General features: G+C 48.7%; 1 protein-coding gene across 1 annotated transcript in view; it reads right to left on the bottom strand.

Annotated features, from left to right (window-relative positions):
- The window catches only part of CUNH8orf74 (chromosome unknown C8orf74 homolog), a 34,548-nt gene that overhangs the window by 3,585 nt on the left and 20,061 nt on the right, over window positions 1-10,902 (bottom strand). The window contains exons 3-4 of the mRNA XM_006161217.2: window positions 3,766-4,169; window positions 161-708 (exon numbers count right to left, since the gene is read on the bottom strand). Of these exons, the coding sequence (XP_006161279.1) occupies window positions 472-708; window positions 3,766-4,169 (641 nt within the window). The 3' untranslated portion in view covers window positions 161-471. The remainder of the gene's footprint in view (window positions 1-160; window positions 709-3,765; window positions 4,170-10,902) is intronic.

The raw sequence follows: 10,902 nt of genomic DNA, 5'->3' as shown, positions 1-10,902 counted from the left end.
AAGAGCGTTCTGGAGGCCATGTGGTCTGCATCCTCTCGCAGAGAGACTGTCTCGATGCATGCAATCAATCCTGTCATAAAAATCTCAGTAAGGAAACGCATGCTAGCAACAGAACCACTGTGGTATCCTTGCCAGGGTCTGGGTTTGCCCTGGCTCTTACCTGCTTAAATCCACTGGGGGTTCTGTCTTCGGTGGAGCCAGACCCCAGCCTGCAGGGACTGTCTGACTCTCCAGCAACAGCAAAGCCTGTGCTTGGTGAACAGCCTTCTCCCACCAAGCAGGAAAAAGCCACATGGTTGGATAGGCAGGTGATTGAACATGGTTTCCTAGAGACAAGGTACAGAGCTGCTTCGTTTCTTTTAATAGTTAGGAGTCTCTGATCTGTGAGTGCTGAGCACACCTCACCACATTCTCACAATGCTGATGGCCCTTCCTAAGTCAGGGTCTTTGAACAAAGGTCACCAGGGCCTTCTACTTCTTTGCTTTTGCTTTCTTTCCTTTGTTTCCTTTGTGGGGCTTCAGAGATTCATCTTGGACAGGCTGGCCAGTGGTCATGGGAAGGAATGGGGTAGGAGTGTTGAGATTTAAAGTCTTCTTCTGCAGCTTCAGGTCCAAAATATCAAAAGTGATCTGAATCTCGTACTGCAGCAGCTCCTTCAGGCATTCGATCTGGGTGTGAATGGCCTCCCTGATGAGTTTTTCTAACTCCTGGAAGAAATGGAATGTGGCTAGTAAGCAGGGCCCTGGGGAAGTCTGCAGACAGAGTTCTCCCACTGGATCCACTTCTCCACTCAGTGCTTATTTTGTGCGTGAGGGTAGATCCACTCTCCACACTTCCACCCTGCTCTGGGTCCAAGGAGGCTGACTCAGAAGGGCTACATCTGTCTGTGGACACACACCTTGGTCTCTGACTTTGGCTGAGTTCAGCCAGTGGGAGGTCTCTGCAGGAGATCTGAGAGTGTCAGGATGGTGAGGTCACCTGCCTTCCTTCCAACCAGCTGAGCTGGCCATGAGTGGTGGTCCTCTACCTGTCGTCACACTTCCTATTCCATGACCCTCTCTTCTAGCTACAGGTCTCTGCCTCTTTTAAATATTTATTTATTTATCTATTTATTTGTTGTAATTTTCAAGTTGCTGGGTCTGGGACTCAAACCCTAGTCAGCCATGTGAGAGTCCAACACCTGAACCACCATGTCATCTGCTGGTCCCAACTATAGGTCTCAATAACCACTTCCTCCCCTTCCCTCTTCAGGCCTAGGCTGGCAGTCACTCTGTTTGAGTGTGTCATTTGCTTCTAACATTACTCTGGGCCCATCAGTCAATCTAATATTCCTTGTGGGCTCTACACTCAAGTCAATGGAATCTCATCTGGTACCACACCCCTCCTGTCCTCATTCTCACTTCTTACAGTTCTCTTGGCAAGCTTCATCAGAGGGGACAGGGGAAATCAGAGAGTGAGCATGTCCCCTGACCAGCCAGTCACAGGAAGAATGGAAACTTAGCCACTACCTGCCATGTTGAACAGGAAACACTGCTAACTCCCTCAAAATCATGGCACCATGGAGTCCTAGAGACATGGGCCATGTAACTGTCTCTCCAAGTTCCCTGTTTGAGCAGCCACACAGCAGAGGAGGGTTTATGCATATCCAATGGTGTTGGAAAACATACTTGAGTATACATTGCCCATAATACACTTCTTTGAGATCTCATATTTTAACTTAAAATGCTATGCAAAAATGCATAGTTTACCCAGAACATCCCCTTGGTTGTTTTTATGTCACAATCTTCCCTCAAATCTTTGGGGATGATTGTTCCAAGAACATGATTGTCCTATGGCATTGAGTGTCGGCTCAGGCTTATGGCCAGGGCCATGCAGTGGAGGGGTCTTAGCTCACAAGCTTGGTGGGCAGGGATCCACAGTGGGGTGATGAGTGCAGGAAAGGGAGCCGGGAGGAACAGACAAGGTAGCTGGGGGATATGCAGGAGAGCAGAGAGGAGATGAGGCATCCCCTACCCCAGCTATGACTTTGCTCTTGTATTCTAGAGCCAGGTGCCTTGAAAGGGCTGGAGACAGGCTGTTGTTTGACTTTAGTTAGGCGCCCAATGGCAGTCAACACACTGACATCACAGAGCATCCTGATGTGCTATTTTTCTGGAGACTTAACCTCAGATAAGGATCATTCATGCTGTTGGATTCATTGTTCTTCAGAGATTTTCCTAGTGTGTGTGCATGCATACATAACATATATGAATATATGTATTTATTTTTTATGATAGTGTGTTTGTGTGCACACATGCAGATGCATGTGAGGGGGATGGAGACAGACAGACAGAGAGAGACAGAGAGAGAGAGAGAGAGAGAACAAGCACTCACAGCAGGGTCTCATCACACTGTGATCCCCACTCACCAGCCCTCCAGCTCCTTAGGACCATGGGCACCTGAAGGCATGCCCCAAGTGCTTTCAGGCCGACCTGGGGATCTGAACCTGCAATCAGCCTTATTGTTTCCAGCCTTATAAGGCACTTGGATTATGGCTGTGCTACAGCAAGCTGAACCTACACACACACACACACACACACACACACACACACACACCTTGTGTGTGGGGGGGGGGTTGGTGTTATTTTGAGGTTTTTGCCATAGGGTCTGTGTGCTTGCTGGAGAGACACAGAGTAAGACAGAAAGCGAGAAATCACTCCTCAGGGAGAATGGTCATGCCACAATCTCATCTCCTCCATTTTCCTCTCAGGATTTTGGGCATGAAGGGAACATGTGCCTGGCATGTTTTTCAAGCCACTGAGTCCAGGACTTGAACCATGGAGTTGGCTATGTGAGATCTAATTCCTTAACTATCACACCACCTATTGGCTCTGACACACACATATTTAAAGGAATACTTCTCAAAGAACCAGCAGTTGGCATAATGGCTATGTCGCTGGACTCCCATATAGTCGACTGCAGTTTGAGTCCCAGACCCGGTGGCTTAAACTCATGCTGGGCACATGTGTGTGTGTGCCCAAGATCCCGAGAGGAGAATGGAGGAGAAGGGATTGCAGCGTGGTCATCCCCCCTGGGAGGTGATTTCTCGCTTTCTGTCTCTCTGTCTTTCTGGCGAGCGCAAGTGCCCTGTAGCAAAAACCTCTCCAAAAAAAGAAAAAAAAAAAAACTTCTCAAATACTTCTCAAAAACAGTTCCCTCTTAGCTGACAATTCAGAAACCAAAACCTTTTAGAACACATGGGTCCTCTGATACCTTACCCCCACTCCCCAATGCCCACAAAGTTGGTATGTACACTTACAGACATGCATACACATACCCACATGTGCGCAGACTCATCTGTTTGAAGATGATGCAACAATGGTGATGTCAAAAGCCCGTACAGCTGAAATACTAATTTAGACTCAGCAGGCCCTCAAGAAGCCGGCCGCCCTGGGGCCAGCCTAATCACATCGTGGAAGAGCTGGTCTTTGGAGACCAACTTCATGAATGATCCTCATTTCAGGTGAAATCTCCAGCCAGGCCTCGGTCTAGTTCAGTGGCCTTGGGTTCCCTGAGCCGCCCTCGTCTCATCACTAAAATGGGGATATGAATTTTGACCTCGCAGGGATTTGCATGACAATGTGTGTGTAAAGCCTATGGCAGACACTGGACTCCTCTCTTTCCCCCCCCCATGGGCAGATGATGAGGTCCTGTCCGTACGTGACTACAGCCTGGATGTGGTCCCATGGGACTGGCACTCTGCCTGGCCTGTGGTGGAGCCTCACCTCTCTCCTTAGGAGCCGCCTGGGCTGTGCGGCTGCCTTCTGGAACACCTTCTGCAGTGTGTGCTCCTGCTCCATGTGCAGCGCCTCCTTCAGGAGCAGTGTGTTGGTGTGCTTTTGGACCTCCGCTGTGCTGAGCTGGGCCACCTCCTGCTCATGCTCCCAGATGTCCTTGTCCATGCCCTCGGCCAGTGGGAGAGGCTGGGGTGGTGCACACACCTCCACGTGACCGACGGTCAAGCTGACGTCTCGGTCTTGGCCCAGGACATACTGGTAGAGTTTGTAGTGGCGGATGAAGGTGTTGTGGAAGTAGTCACAGAGGGCCAGCAGGTGGGTGGTGTTGAACTGCCTCTGATAATCCCTGAGCTTGTTCCCCAGGATTGTCACAGCTTCAGTGATGGAGCAGCCTGTGGGCGCAGAGTAGACAGGTTCAGAGTGTGAAGGGGGCAGAGCTGCAGTGATAGTCAATTAAAAAGGTTCAGAACCTAGGCAGTCCAAGCCCAGAGTCCACTTCCTAACCATGATTCTGTGTTACCATTCATTAGCTTCTGAAAGCTATCAAGTTTGTCACATTCCCCCTTTTATCTTGGTTTCCAGGAAGCTCCGAGCTAGTTTTATGCCGGAACTGACATTTATCCCATTTTTTTCCTCTTATATGATTATCTCACTCCTTACCTGTCTTTTGGCAGAGGACACGTGTGTGCTTGAGAGAGAGAGAGAGAGAAAGGAAGAATGGGGGAGAGAGAAAGCACTCCCTAATGAGGCATGATCGTGTAACAATCATGTTTTCCTCTATTTCTCCATTCCATTAAGATTTGGGGAATATGTGTTTGGCATGGTTTTCTAGTCACTATAGCCAGGATTCAGTCACAGTTTGCCATATGAGAGCTGGGTTACTATATATAGTACTTGACCACGGGGTGACAGGACCAGCTTTGTATTTAGTCTTTTTATTTATTTATTTATTTAGTTTTAACAAGCAAATCAAGTATACTATCACATATATAATTTTCTTTTTCTTTTTTTAAAGTATATAAATCATCCTGTTATGATTCCTTATTTTTGTGTATTTTACATGAAATATTTGGCTCATCTTAAATATATTTTATTAGGAAAAGCAAAATATAGACCCATCGTTTTTTAAAAAGTTCATTTATCTTTTAAAATTGAATACCTTTTATTGGATTATCTGTTAATTTTTCCTTGGTAAATTTATTTATTTATTTTATTTAAATTTGTTTATTTGCATTCATTCACTGTACATCATTACAGCATACAAAATGAGATTTTTCATCCAGAGTACACTGTATATTGTCTTAATCAAGCACATCAACAGACGTGTTATTGTCAGCAAATAATTTTCCATTCTTGTTTTCTGTATGTTTTCCTTTTTTTTCCCCCATCCTTGATTCCCTATCTCTTACCCTCTGCCATCTCCCACTCTCCTCCCACACTGTCTCTGGTATCTGTGTTTGCTTTCTATACTGTTTTCCCCCCAAATTTTATTGAATTACTAAAACTATGTATATAATTTTCAAAAGATAATTTTACGTTCTTCAGTCTGTTAAATGTTTCTTCTTTTCGTTCCTCTCACCGACCATATTACTCTCTACCATATACTTCTCTCCTTTATAAACTTATCCATCCTACTATCTTATTTTTAAATCTTTCAATTACTTCCCTAGAGTGCAGACATTCAGCATATATCAAGCAGGGATTTTCAGTATTGGTCTTTCAAAGTCTGAATTATTTCACTTAGCAGTAGGTCTTCCATATCCAGCCACTTTGAGACAAATGACAGTGTCTCATTGTTCCTTACGACTGAATAATACTTCACAGTGTATATGTGCCACAATTTTGTCTTTTAATTTCTTTTTTAATAATTTCTTTTTATTTTATTGATTGATTTTATTCATGATAGAACACATATACACAATGTGAGAGAGTGGGAGACAGGAGAGAGCAACCTCCACAAGGCATGGTCATGTTGTGATCTCCTTTATCCAGTCTTCTAGCCTGCAGGGATCCTGGGTATTCATGCATACACCCAGAATGTTTTCTGGCCAACTGGGGACTCTGTGGTAACTATGTGACTTCCAGTTCCACAGGCTGACATACTACCAACTACACTCCAGTGGCCTGTGTCTTACCTTCTATTTTAAGGACTTACTTTAAAGTAGTAAATCCATGCCTTATAGTATTTCCATTTCAAATCCTTTAGAAAGAAGAGGAAGCTGTCAAAAAGGGATTCTGATAAGAGTTAAGTATGAGGTGTTGGAGAGATGTCCATGCAACTGTTATACTGGTGACTTGCATCACAGCATTGGAAAAATGTTATTTATCCCTTGCAAAGAATCAGCCTGAGGGTAGCATCAGGGAAAAGCTCCCAGATGGAAAAGCATCTTCTCCTCTCCTCCCTGGTTCTGTCTTGCTCACTTTCTTGCTTATAATCATTGGGAGAGCTGCATCAGAGTTCGGAAGTGGGGCTCTCCCCAGCACATGGCTGGGCTTGACAGAAACAGTGGTTTGTGAAGGGTTGTGGCTGGATTATGTGCAGATCCTGATGAGCAGAGACCAGCAGGTCATGAAGCAGCCAGAGAACATGGTGCGAGGAGACCTGATTCTCACACACATGCACACTGTCTCCAAGGTGTGCTGTGAACTTGGCTGAGTTTCTCCTGCTCTCTGACCCAGCGTCCACCTTCGCAGAATGGAAACTTGGGTCAGGTCACCACCAGGGCACATGCTCTTGGGAATTCCGTGCCTTCTAGTGACAATGGAGAGAAGGTGTTGGATGCCTGGAGGCTGTTTTTCACTCAAGTAGTGGCCTGGCTTATCTGCAGACTCTTCCTCTTCCTGGGGGACTCCCCATAGCCCTGGCAGAACCTCTCCATCTCTGGCCAGTGCTTTCCATGCTCTTTCAGGAGGGATGTCTCAGCTTTCCCCATAGTTGTTTTGAACTCCTCCCATTCCCAACACTATCTTCCTCTTGGCTCCTTTCTGGGCTATCTTGGTCCTGCATGGGAATATTTACCTTTAGTCTCTGCCCCCCACCCCCACCCCCAAGAACAGAGAGGGTAGAGGCATCATTGTCTGAGAAAATTGTCAGTAGAAGGAGTCCCTCTGCGTCATGGACCTCATTAGGATGTGCTGGGCGTATCACCTGCATTAGTAGGCTGCAGTCTTCAGGTAGGGAGGGAGTCCTCTCCATTGTGTAGTCAAAGGGCAGTGGGAGAGACTTTGCCCTTTTTCAGGGCAACCTGAGTCTCAGAGGACCAAGGGTGTGCTCCTGTCTCGGAAGAGATCACCGAGTTTTAAGTTTTGGGATACTATCCACTCCTAGCTATGATACTTGGGACTTCATTCTCTCAAATGTAAAACGGAGAGCACTTACGTTACTTCAGAGCTTGCTGGGAAGGCTGAATGAGATCACATGCCCATGTGCTTTGCACAGAGCCTACTAAAAGGTGGTAATCAATAAAAGCTATAGGAAAAGGAGAATTTGTTTCCACTTTTTTGTCTCCCCTCCCTTCCCTTCCTCTCTCCCTTCTTTTCTTTCTCTGTCCATCCTTCCAACCATGTACCCACTCATCCACCCACCCATCATCTGTCTCTCCATTTGCCCATCCATCTAACCATCCATTCATCCAAAAATAATTTGTCAAACTATTGCTCACCCTATAAACTGTTTTTTTCCTAACAATTCCTAGGCTGGGAGTCCTGGCAATGCCATGATAACTAAGATACCTCCTCTGCCCTCAAAGTGCTTGTAGCAGGGATACACAAATGATAATTATGGGCCAAGAGGAACAGAGTGGGGCAAAGAGGAGCACTCAGTTCGGGACTGAGGTCTTCCTGGAGAAGGAGATCAATGGGCAGCATCCCAGAGGCTGTGGAGGCTGAGCCAGGCACAGAGGGGAACACTGCTCAGTGACAGCAGATGGGCAGGAGGCAGCATGGCCCAGTAGGGGGCAACAGGCTTCACTTTGGCACATAACAGTGGAGCCAATGATAAGGGTCAACTGGAGAAGTGGGGAAGATGGGCAGGAGGGCCTTGAATGCCTTGTGCAGAAACCAGGGCCATCTCCTCGGCAGTGGGTGGAAGGAGCAGATCTGAGTGGCAGGACTGGGGATTGTTGGCTGTGGTGTGAGATAGGAGCCTGCACAACTCCCAGGTTCTTACCAGGGGTGCTTAGGGGACAGTGGGGCCACCAACAGAGAGTGCAGCATATAGTGGGACATTTACCACTGACAAGAGCTTCCAGCCAGGAAGAGGAGAGTTGAACTGATGATGACCACCTCTGTATTCTCAGTCCCCAGCACCAGGATTTACGCATAGAAGGGGCCCAATACGTAGCCACTGAGTCAATGAACCGACTCCAGTATTAAGTGCAGCGATGGAGCTATTTATTTATTCAGTCGGTAAATACTTATCAGGGGGTTTTGTGAGCTCAGAACTCTTCCAGGTCCCGAGGAGGCATGGAGGGCTAAGGAGAAAACACACAGAAGGTGCACCCTGGCACAGGGCTGTGTGGGTGGCCAGGAGGGCACACACCGGGAAGGAGTGTGTTCTCAGGGGATCGGAGTTCATTTTCTGAGAAAGTGAAGGGGGGGGGCTGAGAGAGTGTCAGAGGAGTCTCCTGGGCAATAGCAGGTGGGAAAGAAGCAGACACAGGGAACAGCTTGTGCAAAGGCCCTGTGGTTGAAGAGAGCATGGTCCATGCAAGGAACTGAAGGGCCTGAAGAGGGCAGTGGTGAGCAGACCAGAACTCAGAGGGTGAGGCTGGGAGGTGGGCAGGGACTGGGCAGTGCAGTTCCTCAGAAGCCCCTGGGCTGCCCTGTCCTACACAGGTGTCACTCTGGGAAGGCACAAACTCAGAGAGGCCCTCCCGGCTGCCCCATGCCACACTACTGTCACATTTTCTTCAGCACTTATCACTATGTGACACCCTATGTGTTTTACTTATGTGCTTTTTATTCCTCCTCCAGAATTCAAGCTCTCAGGGAGCACGGAGCTTTGTCTTTTCTGTTCAGCCCTGGATGCTGGGTTCTAGCACAGTGCCTGCCCACAGGAGCTGTTCTGAGGGTAGGGAGAGATCCGTCGAATGAATGTGAGCAGTGGGTGTTTACAGCAATGTTTAAAGGGAGTGGGAGGCACGGGGGCAGGCCATTCAAGAATTACTTATGGGGTCAGCCAGGTGGCATGGTGGGTAAGGCAGCTGGATCCCCTAAGAGCTTCCTCCCAGGAAGAGGAGCGCTGATCGAATAACGGCCATCTTCCTATTCTTGGACCCCAGCACCAGGATTTTTGAGCAGCAGCATCCCACTGCATGATTTAAGTCTGAGACGTGGCAGTTTGAAAAACTAACTGGGCATGTGTGCGTGTGTAGCCAAAATCCCGAGAAAAGAATGGAGAAGGGATTGTTGTGTGGCTATTTTCCCCAGGGGGGTGATATTTTATCCCCCCTCCCACCTCCCATCTCTATCTCTGCACCTGCCCCATAGCAATACTGAAAAAAATAAGAGTTACTTTCAGAAGGGACACTTCCACATGCCAGCTGAAGAGGGAAATATGGCCCGTGGACAAAGTCCTCATGCAGAGGCTGCAGGGTGGGCAGGGCGGGCCTTCAAGGCCAGACCCACCAGGCCCTCTTGGGCAGCTTTCTGGCAGGGCAGGGAGTTGAGCAGAGCCAAGTGTTAGGGAGATGGTTCTGGCAGCAGGAGAAGCAGGCCATCGGGAAGAAGGGTCAAAATCTCAGAGGACTCTGGTCTGGCCTCACTAACCGGAAGCTCTTTGGCTGCTGCTACCCATGGGACAGTGAAGACCAGCTGCTCCAAGTGCCCCATGTCCCTTCGTGGCCTGTTCCTCCACTCTCACAGCTGGGTGCAGAGCACACGTCTCCACAGCGAGGACTATGACGACTGCCATGTGCTTCCCCACAGGGAATACGGGGAGTGAACTCCGGAGTTGGAAGGGCCACATCTCCCCCATATTGGGAGCACCAGCCTGAGGTCCAGAGGCTGGGGCACACACCTCACTCCAGCGCTGCTCGGCTGAGCACTCTGGGCGAGTCATCAGTTCCTGTGCCTCCTCTTCTCACCTACTGCCGACTCTGTCCCGTAAGCATGCACATTCTCTGCAGGGCACAACCTCTCAGTGCTACAGTGGGTGGTGGCCTTTCAAAGCTCAACACCACCCAATCGTCCTCAGTGTTTAGTTTCTCCCCGTGGGTCTTGTTGGGTGTCATACCTATGTGAGGGTCCCTGCTGGCCACGAGAATGGCTCCTGGTCCTGTGGGAGCACCACCCTCTGGGTCTCAGCCCACTGTTAGAGAATTTCCCCAGAGCTTTCCAAACACACACGCACGCACCCAGCATCGTGGAAAAGGAAGGGTCGATTCCCAGGGCGAGGGCTGATTTGGGAATCACTGCTTTGTAACCTTGATCAAAGCTGTGAGTCATCCTGAGCCCAAAACACTGTCGCTGACATGGCGCCACCGTGTAATGAAAAGGCCAGTGGGAAGGAGGAAGTCAAAGCCCCCAGTGCCTGGCTCTGCCTTGTGATCAAATCCCATCTGCCCTCAGGTCCGTAATGGCCCCATCGGTGATGCAGCTGCTGGGTCCCTTCCTGTCCACGTGTGAGTTTCATGCTGCTTCAAGTAGGTAGACATTTTTGTTTAATTCCTTTTTGCTTTGGGAGAGGAGTGGTTCCAAAAGACACAGAATATATAGTCTCTGCTTCTCTGTGACACCGGGGCACATGACATAATTATGTGGCAAAGAGCTGGGACTCCGGTGAAGCAACAGGAGACTGAGTACCGAGGCATGGGCAAAACGGCACAGAAGCGCAGAGCGATAGTGTGCGGCTCTAGGAAGCCAGATCCCACGCGGCCACTGAGGTTGGAATCCCCGGCTGGGTCAGCCCACACACCAGGCACAGGTGCACAAGTGCCCAGGATCCGATGGCTGGAGGACTGGAGGATGAGGATTGCGGTGTGACCAGACCCTGCCGAGGCTGCTTTTCTGTCTCTGTCTCTCTTTCTGGGCACATCACATGTCCTATTATGATTAAGGAAAAAAGAAGTGCAGACAGGACCAAATGTGATGCACAGTGAGATCCAGTAGGTGCTGGCGCAGGGT

Source organism: Tupaia chinensis, unplaced genomic scaffold, assembly GCF_000334495.1.
Source record: "Tupaia chinensis unplaced genomic scaffold, TupChi_1.0 Scaffold138390_1, whole genome shotgun sequence".
Taxonomy (NCBI): domain Eukaryota; kingdom Metazoa; phylum Chordata; class Mammalia; order Scandentia; family Tupaiidae; genus Tupaia; species Tupaia belangeri.
Note: the sequence above shows the minus strand (reverse complement) of the source record. Positions and strands in the feature narration are given on the sequence as shown.